General features: G+C 42.3%; 1 protein-coding gene across 18 annotated transcripts in view; it reads right to left on the bottom strand.

Moving 5' to 3' along the window:
* Positions 1-18325, bottom strand: part of KTN1 (kinectin 1) — a 130773-nt gene that overhangs the window by 86899 nt on the left and 25549 nt on the right. For 17 of the 18 annotated variants that reach the window (XM_072986837.2, XM_072986836.2, XM_078383958.1 and 14 more), the window contains exon 2: positions 1423-1987. In XM_072986837.2, coding sequence (XP_072842938.2) covers positions 1423-1945 — 523 coding nt within the window. In that variant the 5' untranslated portion in view covers positions 1946-1987. Of the gene's footprint in view, positions 1-1422; positions 1988-3034; positions 4271-18325 lie in introns of those variants that run through there. The other variant, XM_078383934.1, reaches the window with a different exon arrangement.

Here is an 18325-nt window from a genome sequence, read left to right as displayed (position 1 = left end):
TTTAAATTGTTTTAAATATCTTTGGTCTTTAAAATGTTTTATACTGCTTTGCAACCTCCCCGAGCTCTTGTGATATAAATGTTTTAACTAAAAGAAAAATGAAAGGTTCTTAAGCCTTCATTTTAAAGCACCATTCATGGATCTACTGTTTAAAAGTGGCTCAACTGTACACAGCATCTGATTTGACCTTTTCCTGTCACTGATTATTTTTATTATACTCTTTCCCGAATTGCAATGGCCTTTGCATAAATGCAGTAAAAATTGGCTTCGTTTGGATTACATGGAGCAGCAGCCGTTAGCAAGCATTTCCTCCAGGAACTCTCTGGATCCCAAGTGTCTTTCAGAAACGTTGAGAAAATTTCCTCTGTTTTAAAACCAGGAAACAACTTTAAACTTATTATGCAGAGTGACCATTTTGGAGTAGCGAGGGAGGGGGGAAAGCAAATGGCTTAAATCTGAATGGTCCTTGCAATAAGAACATTTTAAAAGAGGAATAGTTCTAGCCAAATTAAAAGTTAACTTCCCCATTCTGCCATCTCAATCCACTGCTGCCTTCATCAGCAGGGCTGAGATTCTCCAGAAATCTTTATGACCAGCTGTCCTTTCAGGAACATAAGAATCACCTGGTCTGGGGGGGGCAGTGGTCTAGAGCCATCTGACTTTTCCTTTCTGGGAATGCTGGCAGATCCCAGGAAAGTCCCTCCCTGTAAAGCTGGCAGCTTCGGGCTGCCTTACTGCCTTTCTGGTGGCTACCAAACTATCTCTTGGAGGCCTCCCAAGATATATTTCTGCCACTTGCACCCATTACATCTGCTCGCTGTATCTGAGTTTGCTTGTTTTCCTCTGCGCTCCTCATTCCCCTTTCTGTGTGCGCTGCATCTTGAAAAGCTTTGCAAGCAAAGACAGGGTTATCTTGTTTCTAACTGATATGTAAGCTGATCTGACAGCATGCGTGACTCAAAAATGCGATAAAAGAGTAGACCTTCAGGAAAGGCTGGCTTGAGAACATCGACAAGGCAACCAAGGAAGGACTTTCTCCTCACTGCTCCCAGATTACATTCACCAAACAGACACAGTCTGTTACCAGATTCACTACTTTCAGAAAGGGTGGGAAGATAAATCTTTTTAAGACAGCTGACATTATTGCTTCATTTCCCCCCCCCAATAGATTTAACTGATTTTAACAGTTTTGTGGTTGCCTCTGGATTTTTAGTTTAGTTGACTTCATTTGCACTTGTCTTTTTTATTATTATTATTCTATTGCATGATGCTTGTAAGTTACCCTGAGCAGTATTTTTATTGGAAAAATGGGGTAGAAATGTTGTTGTTATTACTCACAACGGTTTCAGTGAAGTTGAGGCAAACTACACCCCCTTCCCCAGGGCCCACAAAAGACCCACCCAAACCATAAGACGGCGATACCTGTTCCATTTTTCTGCTTCTTTGGCCCAGCTTTCTTCTTGGACGTAATGGCCTCTGAAGGCGGGGTCGGCTGTTTCGTAATGGGCATGGGCTCCACCTTCTTCCCTGTAGATTTGGATCCTTCTGGCTCTTTCACAGCGTGCTCCTCTGGAGTACCCTTGTGCTTCTTCTCCTTTTTTTTGCGCTCCCGGAGGTTGCCAGCGGTTTCTGCCACACCCAAAGCGACAGGAAGGATGTGCTCCTCCTCGGCCCCCAAAGCATCAGAGAGTTTAAAGTCTCGAGGGGTGCTCTCTGAGTCGGACTCGTGAAGGTTCCCATTCTGAGCCTCTTTCTTCTTGCTCTTCTTCTTCTCGGCTTTCTTTTTATCAGTCTTGGCAGGAGGGAATTTCTGGTCCCTCTTCTGTTTGGCGAGGGCTTCGTCGTACAGTGTTTCCTTCATAAAAAGCCAGAAAAAGAGGAAGATGACTGCGATCACGACCGAGGGGACAAGGACGATGAAATAGGTAGATTCATAGAATTCCATTGTGCTTTTTTTTAAAAAAAACTACTGCGCGTAAAAGGAAATCTGGAAATAAAAAGTAAAAGAGAACAATAAGCAAGCTGTTTAGGAATGGTGCTTTCAAAGCTGTATTACAAGGTGCCAACTTTAACAATGAACTCACAGCCATTCTGCCAAAATGTGGCAATGGGAAGAACAGAAGCATGGCTACTTGGTCCATTTAATTATTTAGTCATTCATCCAATTTATATCCTGTCTTGTTTCCAGGAACAGGACTCAACGCCTGAATTATCACCTAGCTGCTGATGCTCCTTCAAACTGCCTCCACACAAGCTGGATTTTGTAAAAACTGTGATTTTTAAGAACTAATGCCAAGATCTCTTCTCCCCACATCCCCTTCACCTTATTCTCTATTCCCTTTGCATCATGTTTTTTTCTTGTAAGTAAGACTTCTTTATTTTGGTTTTGCTTTTACTGTGAACCGCTCTGGGAGTCTTGACATCTGACCCAGAATTACTGATCTGTGCAGCCACGAGAAACTCCTGGGTGTGTTAAAACCACACTTTCAACTCATGCGCAGTAGCTGTCCAAGTCTCCAGAAGGCTGCCCAGAGCCTAGAGGAACCAAATATGCACCCTATACTCAGGGTGATAGCTCAGCAATAGAAAATAAATTTTGCATGCAGAAGGAAAGACGTTGTAACCTCTGCTTCCCTGCACACTAAAGCTGGGGAAAACGTTCTGCTAGAAACCTGAGTCACTGTTAGTTGGAGAAAACAATACCTGGCTAAAGGGACTACTGAGCTGATTCAAGTACTGTAAATATAATTTCCAGAACTTCTACTGCAGACCCAGCGGCAAGATGAGAGGGAAATATTTCCCCAAAGTGGGAAAATGCAACAACCAAGATCTTCTTTAAAGAGGTACAAGGAGAGTTTCAGAGGACTAAAGCAAGTGTGATCTTCCAGACGTTGTTGGACTGCAACTCCCATAAGCCCTAGACAGCATGGTGAAGAATGCTGGGAGGTGCAAGCCATCAACATCTAAACGGCTACATTTTGCTCACCCCAATCTAGACCAACCTCCAGTCCTAAAGAGAGTTTCTTTTGCTCACCTAATAAAGGGAATATCACTCTGAACTCTGCCACTGTCCAGAGGATGATGAAACGGTAACAGGGGTTTCCCCTTTCCTGAGCAGAAACATCTCGGCAAAAGAAAGATCAGCCGGTTCCATCCATTGGTCAGTGAAGGGACAGCTGTTTCACTGGCCACTTTTCCTCTTCCCTCTCCGTTCCTTTTTCCTTTCATGCCATGTGTATTAGACAGTGAGGCAATAGGCAAAGTCTATACAGTGAGTCTATACAGCAAAGAGCACAATGAATAACCCTGTTTGGAAACGCCAGCGTTTAAAAAACATGTCTTATGGAGACTTTAATGAGAGGAAAGCCTGGCTGGCAGAATAATACAGGATCACACCCTCTGCAAAGACACTGCCATTGTGCAAGAGTCGGTTCCCACTGAAAATGCCACTTATGCTTGCACACAGAGGCACCAGATATGCTCTTCTGCACAAAGTGTGCATGTCCACAATGCAAACCATCTAAACAAAAGGAATCCTGGCACTATAGTTCAGTAGTACATTTTGTGTGAATTAAGAAGAGAGTGGCAGCCGGTTGAGCTACTGACTCATAACAGTCCTATCCTATTCTCTTGCCCACCACCACATTATGACCCTACTGTGTAGCGGCCCTAATGCCAAAGACTGCACACAGCTCAGACATGTGCTAAAGAACCATCTAGCCCTCTTTGGGATATCGTGCAACAGAGAACAATTAACAGTGATCAGAAATGCACTGAAAGTAGAATGCATTCAGTTTTTCACAAGTGTTACCAACGTTTGCAAATTTCTTTGTAAATTTAAATGGAAACCCAACAGATTCATACATCTTTCAATTTTCCACTCTTAAATGTCTGGGATTAAAACACTCTGCATTTAGCCAGGCTACTGTAGAATCTGAGTTACCGCTTCTTCTTTATGAGGAACTCCTAAGTCCTGTATGGTAGAGCAGCTACAGTAAGGTCCATTCCATGCTTTATATGTACACATACAGGAGAAATTTGCTGCAGCCTGTTTCTGAAGACTTTACAAAGATATACACTCTATTTCAATTTGGGACAGAAAAAAAACCCCTCAGGATTTAAGCAATTTGAAGGCAGGAGAAAGCAACTCCTGACAGATTTTCACTCTTTGCAACTGTATATTTTCTTATCTAGAACAATGTCATTGCATATAATCTTATCATAAACTGTATGGGTCATTGTTCGAAATATTGTTTTAATTGGGTGCTGCCCCCCTTTTTTTCCTGCCATGTGCCAAGCGCTGGCCCACAGGCTATGAAACTGCTCATGTTAAGACGCACACCCTTCTTCAGAATGCAGACTTCACTCTCAACCATCCTGATCTCTGAACTCACAATCCAGGGTCCTTTAATGCCACACCCAGGTACCTCCAAGGGCACTGCCTCCAAAGAAATTCACAAAGGCATTACTTTAGTAGAAGAAAAATCAAAAGCACAGAGGGGCACTGGAGACAGAGATCCCAGCCAGTAGATGGGCAGGAGGAGGGAAGCAGCTTTGCTGAAGTGCCCAGATTAAAAAGACATATATTTTTTTTATCAACCACACATCCTCTCAAATGTTTGCAGAGCAGGTGTGTCTTTGAACATACTGTCAACATACCACCAAGATTTGTGATTAGCCAAGGAACACATCTATCTCAGGCTTTTAGAAATGTGGGTGGCCCTCCGTTGTTACAGAAATTACATAGCGAAAAAATTATAAGGTTGTTTCAAAGTGCTTCTCACCTTTCACAAGATAAACATTCCCCACCCCACCCTTTTCGGCCCAGAAGCCAAGACACTCATTCTGCTCTGAAGTTATCTGTAATTGCCACTTTCCTTCACACCAATCTGACTTTTTCTAATGACTTGATGCCCTACACTTGCATCCCACTCACCCACTTCATGAAGCACGGTGGGCTAGACATGATGGATTGAGTTCATGACAAATGGAGTTTCTCAAAACATGAGAACACCCTGCTGAAATAAGTTGGGTCTGGCCAACTGGTAGGAAGCATGACTCCCACGGCTACCGAGGGAATTCTGGGTGTTGGAATCTGAAACCATAAATTTGCATACTTCTATATACTTACCACTGCTGCTCTTCTGCATCACAGTGTGTAATAGTGTGTAAAACAACACAGATCAAGGATACAGAAAGCAAAGAAGCAACCCATGTCCTCAGTTGGTGACTACTTTCTTATGCATCTGGTATCTGTAGGAAGCTGACATATCATGAGTCAGAGAGCCTAAGCTTGTACTGTCAGCTCTGCCTGGAAGCTATGCTGCTCCAGGGTGTCAGACAATATTCTTTCCTCATGGTTGTTGTGGGTTTTTCGGGCTTCTTGGCCGTGAACTGAAAGTGGTTCTTCCTAACGTTTCGCCAGTCTCTGTGGCCGGCATCTTCAGAGGACAGCAAACTGTGCTCTGTGTTCTTTCCTCAACCTACCTAAAGATCTTTGGTAGAGATGGGCACAAACCGGTTCGTCCCGGTTTGTAAAGGAAGCGGCACAGGTGCTGCTGCTCTCCTCCCTTGCCTCCTCTGGATCGATGAGCCACTCACCAGGCCCAAAGCGTGGTAGCTTTGGGCACCTCTTCAACTGATCTTCCAGTTAGGCTTCTCTGCCCCACCCTCTCGGCTGATCTCCCAATCAGAGACAAGGGCTGGGCAGAGAAGTCAGTGCTCTTGCTCATGACTGAGAGATTAGTCAAGGAGGTGGTGAGTGGCTGGATCAGCTGAGGAGGCGGGGGAGAGGCACCAACTGGCATTCTCTAAAGGAGTCCCCTCTCCAAATACAAACCAGGCCTGACCCTGCTTAGCTGCTGAAAACAGACATTCAGAGCAGCTGAATTTATATATATATTCTCATAGGTAGAATGTAGCAGTCCACAGAAGATAGGCCAGGACAAACTGAGGAGTCTTTAAGATGCTGCAACGCTCTATTCATAACTTTAATACTACCAAAAGAAGAAGGGGTATTTGAGCAAAATTCTCAGTGCATTTCAGCCACACATCGGGAATGTGCTCTTGAACTTCAAATTTTCTTGGGCCAGATGAGGTCAAAAACACAAGAAGCGCAAATTCACAAGGCTAGATGAGGTTCTGACTGCAAGGGAAGGCGGCATGTTTGGGGGCTTTTGAGGAGGGGGGAACAGAAGTCACACTGTACAAATGGATAAAACTATGAAGTGTGTAAAATAGAAATAGAAACTTCTGTCTCTCTCACAGGAAAGAACTCCAGGTCATCTAATGAAGAAAAAAACAAAAGGGGAGGAGGGGACCCAGCCTGTACTGGACAGGGTTACACTCCCTCTGGAAACACAGGTGCACAACATAAGTGTACTCCATAATTAATCTCTGAGCCTATATATGTCCAGGTTTCAGTGATGGTTAGGACAACTTCTGCACAGTTAAGACAGTATGCCAGAGGCACCCACTCCGGGAGAGGTCTGCCCTGACCACAGTGACAGATGCCCTAGTTCCCGGCTGAATTACTGTAACTTGTGGGGCTGCCTTTGGAATCTGCTTGAAACTTCAGTGGATCCAAAATGCTGCAGCCAGACGGTGAACTGGGGCTGGTTACAGGGATCCCATAACGCCACTATTATAGTAGCTCCACTGGCTGCCAATCCGCTTCTGGGCTCAATTCAAACTGCTGGGTTTTAACCTATCAAGTACTAAACAGCTTGGCTCCAAGCTATCTCGAAGACTGCATTCTCCCTCTATGATCCTGCCTCGGTGTTAATATCATCAGGGGAAGCCTTTCTCTCGGTCCCTCCACCCTCACAGGTGTGTCTGGTGGGGATACAGGAGAGAGGTTTCTCTGTGGCTGCTTCCAGACTTTGGAACTCCCTTCCACAAGAGGCCAGGCTGGCGCCACTGTTACTATCTTTCTGCAAAAAGATGAAGACCTTTCTCTTCAGACATTTCCTTAGGGACCGACTGTCAAGGAGAAGTTTTAAAATGAGATGGTTTGCATTCTGTTGCTTCTAAATCTGTTTTAGTAGTGCTTTAAATAATATTCTTAATGTATTGTCATTAAGTTGTTTAATGTTTGAATATTTCACAATTTTTAGCTTTAAAATTGTGTTTTAGTGATGCAAGTTGCCTTGGGTCCTTTCTTAAGAGAAAGGTGGTGTAAAAATATTTTAAATTAAATAAAAATAAATTCACTTCTACAAGATGAAATTACTGCCAATACCTTAGCTCATGCCCCTTCTTTAAAGTATCAAATGAATTCATATTCTTTGATTACTGACAAGAGATGTCAGAATATTCAGTGACTGTTTACCCCTGAATATTGAACACAGGGAACATAAGGAGGACAGTGGGTTTCAGATTCTGCTTGCAAATTCTGCAGCGGCAGCTAAAAGACACTGGCTGGCTATCTGGCCTGAAGCAGAGCTTGAAAAAAATCTGTAACTTTCTGGATCACTCCCTGAGTTCACCAACCAGCATGGCCATTCACCAGTCAATTGGGATCTGGAGCAATTTGCCAGCTCCACCTGCTTTTTGTTTCGAAGAACAGCACAAACTGCCACTGGAAGAGATATCTCATGTCACCTCTCCGTAGGCTCTTTCAACAATCTGAAAGGTTAGGGACATGCCCTAAAGACTACCCAATATCGCCCAGTTCCAATATTAAGCAACTCAGCTGTTGGGTGGAAATTCTTGTTTTGCAGGAGGGTGAAGGAGGAAGCACAAACACCGAATTTCAGTTATTTGGTTAGTCAATCAGAAGATAAGTGCTCCTCTGAATGTTAAAGCTAACCTTTGACTAAATACAATTTCGCACTGGCTGGTGGAAAAATCAGAGTAGAAAATCTGAGGCTGCCCATCCGGGCACAATGCCACACAAGCGGCCTCTGGACCTCAGTTGCCCAGCGGCAGAACAAAGATTGCCTCTTCAAGCCTGAAGTGACTTGCGATAAAGGGACCAAATTTCTCTGTGCTTCTAAGAGCCTCAAATACCTCTAAACTCCAGCTGGGTTACTGACAACTCTTGTCAACCCAACTTCCCACTCCAGCCCTGACCGTAAAGCCGGGGGGGGGGTGAGAGCAAAAGATTGCCCTTGAAATGAGACAGAATGATGACAGAGGCTCAGGAGCAGGTGGCAAACGACCACAGATGTTGGCTAGAGCTACCATAGCCACTGGCATCCACAGAGCACCCACTGTCAACGTTTCTGTGAATGATGCTGGAAGTTACTGAGAAAGTTTATATTATGTTTGAGTTATTGTCTTTATAAATCACTCTTCTACTTTCTGCCAAGAGAATGACGAGTATTATAAGGAGAATAAAGTGAGACTTCCCTGCAACTTTTGAAGCATAAGTTCCACTTACCCTCTCCACAAATTGGATTTATGAAGTAGCTCCCAACTGTTGAAAGCCTGGGCCAAATGGGAGGGCCAATTGTGTTTTTATCACTTAATTCCCCCCTACAATACCGGTTCTGCTCTCTTTTGTTCATTGGATTCAGAAAGGAAAATGTCTGGTTACGGCTAGAAGTGTTCAGGTTGCCTGCAGTCCAAAACCACAAATCTGCATGCCTCTAGTTATGGCTGGGAGCCCATGTGGGTGTACTGAACAGAGGGACAGACTAGAACTCAGGAGACCTGAGCCTCAGATCTCTGGCCACTGAAATTCATGGTGTGTGTGCGTGTGGAATGGATAAAATCACCCCTTAAATATATCACCCTGAAAATTCTATTAGGATCACTAAAAGTCAGATGTGACTTGACGGCATTTAACAACAACTGTTCTGGCTATACTTCTTTAGTCCTAGGCCACTTTTTGAAAGGCAAAGGTAATTCTGACATTCAACGGCCATAGGCACTTGACAATGGTGAAAAAGTGCTATAAGAGAGCCCACTGGCAGGTGGGAACTCGGCCAGACGTTTGAGCCTGTGCACTTTTTTCATTAGAACAGTGGTTCCCGACATTGAGTCCTTAGATGTTCTTGGACTAAAACTCCCAGAAGCCTTCACCACTAGCTGTGCTGGCCAGGATTTCTGGGAGTTCTCGCCCAACAACCCATGTTTGGGGACTACTGTATTAAAATATCATCGTGAACACAACATTAAAAAAGAGAGAGAAAGGAAAACAAAGAGTGGTTAGATAGAAAATGTTCTGCACACAGAAATATCATTCATTTATAATACCAAGATCTCCAATTTCTTTAAACAACAAAGAACTCCAAAATTTAACCTCTTATTTATTTTTTATTTATTTGTTCATTTAAAATATTTTTATTCTGGTTTTTCCTACTTGAAAAGGGCCCAAGGCGGCTTACAACAATGAAAAACAATATGTTATGTTTGTTAATTGATATTTTGAATTTATGTTACTATAATTGTATTTATAATGTTGTTAGCCGCTCAGAGTGGTATAGATTTATCAGATGGGAGGGATATAAATCAAATAAATAAATAAATAAATAAATTAAAGCTGAGAACAATGAGTATACAATGGGGGTTAACATAATTAAAAGGCAATATTTAAAACTAAACCAATAAGTATGCAAACACTAAAAAGGCACAAACAAATACTACTCTGAGAGATGGTAAACATAAATAGTCCTAACGATCCAGTCAGAGCAGTCATGCATAACAATCCATCCAACCACTGGATGTGCTGGCCATGGTTGAAGGAACTGTAGTCCACAACATCTAGCACAGTGATGGCGAACCTTTTTGATCCAGAGCACCCGAACTACGGGGGAATGGGACAAAAATAACAACCCAGCAAACAGCGGGAAGCACCAGTGGCAGAAGTGGAAGTGGCGGCGGCAGGAAGGGGAATCCCGGGCACGGAGGTGCTTCATTCCAGATCCACCTCCAGTCTTGCCCAACCTCACCACTGCCTATAGCTTGGCTGGTCCACCAGCACCGGCGCCAGCTGCTCCGGATCCTGGGTCACTGCCTGTTGGGGCGCTGCAGCCACTTCCTTAGGTCTGGCTGCCAGAGGTAGCGATCTGACGACTTATGGCTTGTGTGCCCACCGAGAGGTGCCAGCTGTTGCACGCATGCCATAGGTACGCCCTTGCTGATCTAGCAGATCATTGTTGCTCACTGTGGTGTAAAATAAATACACATACGCTGCAATTAAGAATTCTACTTAGAGGTTCATAGCAGTATGCCAGCGACTTCAGAACAACTGTAGCTCCTCAGCAAGGGAGCAATTTGCCCTAAGAAAGGCTATTTTCTGTGTATCCTTAAGCTCCCTTCCACACAGGCTCAGATTAGGGGGAAAAAGTGTAAGAGAGCAGTTATTGGGAATCAGTCACATTCTGAGTTTTAAACAAGGAACGTACATTTTAAAGAAAGAAGGTACTTCAAAATGCCAGGTACAGGGGAGGGGGATCAGGAGACAGCTATCTTGTTGCCTCGTGTGCTCCCAGAGGCGCCTGGTGAGGCCACCGTAAGATACAGGAAGCTGGACTAGATGGGCCCATGGCCTGATCCAGCAGGGCTCTTCTTATGTTCATATGAGTTCAGTTTCAGTTTCATCAGTCGCCCTGTCCAAGTAATCAATGTTTTGGCACTGGGACAGTCAAGGGACTGTTCTCATTACTTTGGCAGATTTGTTATATCTGACTATAATTGCTCATTAGCAAGACTTTTTTTAGAATCACATCTTTAGCTATGGAATCCCTCTTTTGCCAGTCACACAATTTGCCTGGTTCGGGAGTGGGGGAGCCTCCATTATTTTTTTATTTATTTAAAATATTTTTATCCTGCCTTTCTCCTTGAAAAGGACCCAAGGCAGCTTACAACAATGAAAGACAATATGTAAAGTTGAGAACAATGAGAAGACGGGGGTTAACATCATTAAAAGACAACATTTAAAAACTACAAACAGTGAATGGGGTATCATACATCATTAACAGGCAATATTAAGGCAAAGATCAATAAGTATAAAAAAATAACATGTCACTCTGAGAAATGGAAAACACAAAAATGGAAAATACAAGTAGTACTAAAATCCAGTTAAAGCAGTCATGCCTAACAGTCTATCTAAAAATCACACAGAAAGATAGAAAAGATGGGGCCAGTCTGAATATGTTCTCCTACAGTATATCCCTTGGCCCATTAAGTGGATTTCCAAACTGTAATTGCCACAGTAAAAATTCATCTTTAGTGAGATTCTGCACATTCATTGTTAACATCCATCCTTCTACCTCTGAACCAGAGCAAATTAGCAATCTTATCTCTAGCTGGCAGTGCACTCAGTTGGGGGGGGGGGGTGATCCCTGCACAGGAAGGCAGGCTGGCCCCATCTTTGCTATTATTCCAAAACCAGACAAAGACCTTTCTCTTCAGGCAAGCTATCCCTTAGTGACTGGCTGCCTGAGTGAGGTTTTTAAATAGATTCTTGTATCTTGTTGTTGTTTAGTTGTTAAGTCGTGTCCGACTCTTCGTGACCCCATGGACCAGAGCATGCCAGGCCCTTTTGTCTTCCACTGCCTCCCAGACTTGGGTCAAATTCATGTTGGTCACTTTGATGACACTGTCCAACCATCTCATCCTCTGTCGTCCCCTTCTCTTGCCTTCACACTTTCCCAACATCAGGGTCTTTTGCAGGGAGTTTTCTCTTCTCATGAGATGGCCAAAATATTGGAGCCTCAGCTTCAGGATCTGTCCTCCCAGTGAGCACTCAGGGTTGATTTCCTTCAAAATGGATAGGTATGTTCTCCTTGCAGTCCAGAGGACTCTCAAGAGCCTCCTCCAGCACCACAATTCAAAACCATCAATTCTTCGGCGGTCAGCTTTCTTTATGGTCCAGCTACATCACTGCAGGAAAAACCATAGCTTTGACTATGCGGACCTTTGTCAGCAACGTGATGTCTCTGCTTTTTAAGATGCTGTCTACGTTTTTCAGTGCTTTCCTACCAAGAAGCAGGCGTCTTTTAATTTCAGGGCTGCTGTCACCATCTGCAGTGATCATGGAGCCCAAGAAGGTAAAATCTGTCACTACCTCCATATCTTCCCCTTCTATTTGCTAGGAGGTGATGGGACTAGTGGCCATGATCTTAGGTTTTTGTTTGTGGTTTTTTTTATGTGGAGCTTCAAACCATTTTTTGTGTTCTCCTCCTTCACCCTCATTATGAGGTTCTTTAATTCCTCCTCACTTTCTGCCATCAGAGTGGCATCATCTGCATATCGGAGGTTGTTGATATTTCTTCCGGCAATCTTAATTCCAGTTTGGTATTCCTCCAGTCCAGCCTTCCGCATGATGTATTCTGCCTATAAGTTAAATAAGGAGGGAGACAATATACAGCCTTGTCGTACTCCTTTCCCAATTTTGAACCAATCAGTTGTTCCATATCCAGTTCTAACTGTTGCTTCCTGTCCCACATATAGATTTCTCAGGAGGTAGATAAGGTGGTCAGGCACTCCCATTTCTTTTAAAAACTTCCCGTAGTTTGCTGTAGTCCACACAATCAAAAGGTCAGGCACTTCTATTTCTTTAAGAAGTTGCCATATGTTGCTGTCCACACGTTATTGTATCTTACTGCTTTTAATGTGTTCTGCTGTTGCTTTTATTTAGTTTTTTATTTAATACTTCTTTGATCCTTTTTAGCATTTGCATATTTACTGTTGTTCGCTTTAAGCACTGTCTTTTAATGATGGAAGCTGCCTTGGGTCTTTTTAAAGGAGAAAAGTGGGATAAAATTATTTTAAAATAAATAAATAAATATTCTTCTGAGCAGATCAGCGACCAGTTGCATTGAGCTACAGCGCAGAAGGACAACACTAGCTGCTGTGCCATCTTTAGCTGGGGCTGTTCCCATGGATTTGCTCTTGACGTTCATGACCCTTCTTAACTTCTAAGCACTGCAGTGGCTTCACTGGCCAGCCACTGAGCCAGGCTAATAAATCCTTCAGAAGCCACTCACTGAGCAATCAGACTGACATTGGAGTGGTTAGATACAGTAGTTTGTTATTTTTTTCACCCAATGAAGGTCTAAATGATGCACAGTGTGGAAAAAAGATAAGAATAATTTTCTCCCTTGTATAACAAGCCTTCCACTGCACTTGAATAGCAAAAGAGTGAGAAGACAGAAGAGGAAGCATGCTTTGTTCAGTGCAGAATTAAACTATGTAATTCACTACCTCAAGAAGAAGATAGGAATGGTTCTAAAAGGTGATTGGCCAATTCATGGAAAATAAGTCCATCAATGGCTACAGCTTGCCTCTAGTTAGTAACAGCAGCAGCATGATTCAGAACACTAGTCACTGGAGAAAAAAACTAGGTGAGGACTACTGCACTCATGAGTTGGTTTGGGGCTTTTCAAAGATTGCCCATATGAGAGACAGGCTGGACAAGTCTTTCATACGTTTGTGTAAAAGGATGATGAAACTTGGAGATGATGAAATAGATAACTCTTCAAATTTAGAAGGGTTTTGTTCCGCAGGCTAGGAACTCCACTCTAGATTATGGCCATTCTGTACAGAGAAAATTACTGTATTTTTCCATGTAGTTGTCTAAAATCTTTAGATTAAAAATTGAGTGTCATCTTATACACGGAAGTAAGATGGGGAGAGAACAAAAACAAGTGGAGGGGAAAGCAGGGATCAAAGCAATCCTGTAGTATTTTGATCCCTTTCCCCCTACACTTGCTAAGCCCCACTTAGATTTCTTAATTTTAGGTTAGAAAAGCAAGGGGGGCGTCTTATACATGGGGCATCTTATATACGGAAAAATATAGTAATCCTGCACATGCAGTATCTTGGCCGTCCACAGAAAACACCTTGCATGGTGAAACAAGAGCCCTGGAGTACTGCTTTAATGACAAGAATGTGTTTGTGCAGGTTTGCACAGGCAGTGGCTTGCTTTGCCTCAGGTCCTTGCTAAGGACCTTTGACAAAGGGGAACTGACAAGCAGCGGTATTTGTTAACATATATCATAATCGTTAACATTAAGGTTTGCCACCCGAGGCAATTCTTCCATGACTGGAAGAGAAACACACATTGCTCTAACTAGAAATCCCAAGAAAAGGAATGGAGATAATTTTATGTGGATTTTAAAAAACAAACCAACAAACCACCTCCCTGAATTTCTACTGTTTTCCTTTTAGCACTGAAAATCTAGAACAACTTTATTCAATCCAGTTTTTAATGTTCCTCTTACCATTGTTACTGCTGTTAAGCAGTTTGGTCTGCATTTAAACTCGGGAGGAAAGAAGGCAGACAAAGGCTCTCTAAGATCTTCTTGCTGATCTCTTGATTAAACTGATCCAATTAAGCCATTTGCTGAACACAATAATCTTGAGCCCTCTAAATACCCTCCAGGTAAAAATGCCTTTCATTGTCTCTACCATCTGGTGAGTTACTATTGGATGCCCTCAAGACTCTTAAAATGATCCAGGCACTTGGCTTCTAATATACAGTACAAAATAATGTAATCTGGGCAGTGCTGATTTTGGTAGCTTAAGAAGGGATACAATAGCAATCAGGAGCTTCACAAAGACATTCAGCATGGAATAACTAAGCTGGTTTCATCCACCTCTGGATGCCCACATTCTTCACTCTTTGTTTTGTGAAACAAGGAAAGGTTATAGACACATGGGTCAAAATAAAAAATCACACCCTTCAGAAAGGAGAAACTGCATCTACATCTGTGACAACTGCACTACTATCAGAAAAATCAGATCTGTTGCAGCAAAAGAAGGGAGGAAACAGAAGTTGCAGTGGGACACACGTAAGTGAGGGAAAGACAGTGACTCCACACTTCAAACTGGTACAGTGGTGCAGAAAACTTCTACAGCTTTCTGCAAAAGAGGAAAAAACAACAACAATACACTCTTACACTGTTTGGGGCTTCAGTGGGTAAGCAGAAGCTCCCTCTGAAGCTGAAAAACGGGTTGTTCTCTAGAAAGTAAAATATAGAACAGTGCCTTGTACTGAGCTAGGCCACTGGTCCATCTGGTTTTAATGTCACCCATACGGTTTGACTAGGGTTCTTCAGGCAGATTTCCCCCCGCCCCCAGCTTTCTCTGGAAAAGTTTAGGAAATTTTGCAAGCTCAGCAAGTGTTCTACAACCTGGCTATATACTTCTCCTATGTTGCCTTTTGCCCAGATCTTGAAAAAGTTACTTTCTGGGTGAAAATCTCCAGAATACAGTACTGCAACCAAAACGGCAAGCCCTGATTACACTTCTCCGTTCAACAACGCTGGGGTAAGGAACACTGGACCCCCGTGTAGTTCAAAAACTACTGAATTCTTATGCCTCCCAAAACATAATTACAGAGCACAGACATTTGATTAACATGCACATGTACACACAGACCTCTCCCGGCCACTGTCAGCCTCCCGCCATGCTTCTCTGGCTGTCACATGGAGCCACCATGACAGAAGAGGGGGCTGGTCAAGCTGCCACGCTGCCCAAAACAGGGGCCTTGGTAAGTCCAAGACCCAACTTTCTCAGGCCACTTCTAATCAATAACAGCATAATATTTAATTATTTATTTACTGAACTATTGTTAAACCAAAACTGCTGCTCAGACGAGTGCAATTCAAGGGAGAAATGTACATCATGTACATAATTTTCCAAAGGCACTTCATCTATTCTGCTCTAGGAATGGGAGACAAAATTGTTTGTTTTCTTTTTGAAATCAGAGTACCAAATTTATACTTCTGGAATTAATATGCAAAGAAGTTATTCTGTGGCATTATATGTTTCAGATTTTTGCAACACAGTCTTCAAAATAAACGTATCCATACATATAATACAAAGATATGAGTCTTGGGGAAAATATATACTGATGTGTATATAATAGTGAAAACTTTACAAAATAGTATTGGGTGAGAGAAAACTGGAAAAAATACACTAATATTACACATCATTGCATAGAAATGAGGAGGAGGAAAGCAGGAATTACCAGCTAAGCCTGAAAGAAAGCAGTTGAAAGATAGCAACTGTGCAAGCAAGATTGCATGCTGTGGTGCCCCAAAGGGTGAAAACTCTGCCAGTGCATGTGCCCGTTTTAAGAAGCTGCAAGAGCTTGAGGAAAAGAAAAGAAGAGGAACATAACTTTTGTACTGACAAAAACAATTATCTGACCCATCAGGGCTCTTATGCTCTGAAGGATTTCTCGGTTGAACCTCCTCCAATGTCCAGCAAGAACTAACCACACTAACTAACAGTGTGGTGACGACAGAAAGAGGATTTCTCTAGGGCGGGAAAAGCACAGAAATTAGGAGCTTTTGTAGACACTGCCTCCATGTTCCAAATGTGAAAACAAAAGAGCTTTGGATTTATTTATTCCCAACCATCCCATAAAAACAATGCAAATGAATCTCTGTGTTGAACCAGAAACTAATTCCTTGGCATCAACCTTAAAGAGGGGCATCACATATCAATGACACTGTTCCATAACTTATTCCTAATATTTGTTTTATAAAGGTAAAGGTTCCCCTTGACATTTTTAGTCCAGTCGTGTCTGACTCTAGAGGGCGGTGCTCATCCCGTTTTTCAAGCCGTAGAGCCAGCGCTTTGTCCGGAGACAGTTTCCCTTGTCACGTGCCCAGCGTGTCTAGGGAACACCGTTTTACCTTCCCGCTGAGGTGGTACCTACAGTACAGTATTTATCTACTCGTATTTACATGCTTTCGAACTGCTAGGCTGGCGAGGAGCTGGGACAAAGCGACGGGAGCTCACTCTGTCACGAATATTTGTTTTATAAGAGGCCTCAAAAAGCTTTGCTCTAAAAGGCAGGATACATAAAAAAGAATTTAGTAGGAAATGCCATTTTAAGACACAATGAGTACAAACAAAAGTCATTTATATAGAAATTTCATTTTAACCTTGACTTTCAAGGCACATTTGGATTTTTAAAAAATAAAAGTACAGCTTTTAAAAGTCTAAATATCATTTTATTGAAAAACATATTGGCAAAATTGAAGGGAAAAGGAGGGGAAATGCAAAAAACAAACAAACCTGTAGCACTTTAGAGACAAACAGATTTATTTCATTGCACGATTTTGTGAATCCAAATATACTTATTTGGACACAGGGAAGACTGTTCCTTGCACCTGAAGAAGTGGATTTTGACTCATAAAAATTCACACAAAAATAAATCAGAGTGCCACAATCTTTTGTTTTTTCTGTTTTCTTCCTTGCTTCTTTCAATTTTGCAAACGTACTGAGACAGACTAATACAGATATTTCTTTTGAAATTACTTACTGAAAAACTATTTACTCCAAAGGCCTGCAATTTCAGAGAATCTGTTTTTGCCAGGAAGTCGCAATTCAAAATTAATTCTCTAGCTCTAAACGCAATAAATAAGGCACAACCACTTTCTGCTTAACTACAGTAATCTCCTTTCTGGTTTACCTAATCTGTAACTTTGGAAACATGCTCATTATTTGTCTTTTCTGCTTGCTATAACTTGTCATGGTGATACCACAACATCTAGTCATAAATCACACTGTTCCCTCATTGGCCTTCTAGCACAGCAACACTGCTTCCAAAATCATAACAAATCAAACCTACGTTTCCTCTCCCGTAGCCATTTTGTTTCATCAAGCAAATGAATACGTAGCATGATATTACAGGCACTTCCTTCCAACTGTGATGAAATCCAAACTTCGCATGCAACTACATTGGCAGATACTTCTCAATTTGCTTTGGAATTGGCACAGGTGAATTTAAAGTATTTTTCAATGATCGCACAAGGTCAATGGAAATCAGCTCATCCTTTTTTCCTTCCAATCTGGACTTTTTTTCCCCTGCTGCTGAAGGGATTCTATTTTTTTTCTAACCACAACAATTTGAAGAATGTTTTGCTTATATGATTATTTGTTTCATCCCACAAAAGAACCTGGGGGGGGGTGTGTGACTTTGGGTGGTTTTCTGATGGTGGAGGGATGATGTTTGGGAACAGCAGCAACCCCCAACCCCCATGATCTTTCTCTCTAGTCATTTTAAAGCATATTTTGCTTATTTTTAAAAAAATAGCCAATTGAATCTGGCGCTAGACCACCTTATGCATTATGACATTAGGTTATCATTAGATCACCTCTACACAGACCAAGAAAGATAACAATCAAAACAAATTCTGATAAATTCCAGCAGACTACCATGTTTCTATGATATGTGCGTGTTTGTATATAAATAAAGAACTTGGAAAACTGTCCCTTTCCCCCTACCACTGTGCAACGCTTTTAAACTATCCCAGCAGATTGATGGCAGACCATAAAGGGAGAGCCAATGATCCATCAGGAGGGAGGTATCAAAGAAGGAGGGTTTGGGGGCATGGATCAAACCACATCAGTCCAA

Source organism: Pogona vitticeps, chromosome 1 (genome assembly GCF_051106095.1).
Source record: "Pogona vitticeps strain Pit_001003342236 chromosome 1, PviZW2.1, whole genome shotgun sequence".
NCBI classification, from domain to species: Eukaryota; Metazoa; Chordata; class Lepidosauria; order Squamata; family Agamidae; genus Pogona; species Pogona vitticeps.
Note: the sequence above shows the minus strand (reverse complement) of the source record. Positions and strands in the feature narration are given on the sequence as shown.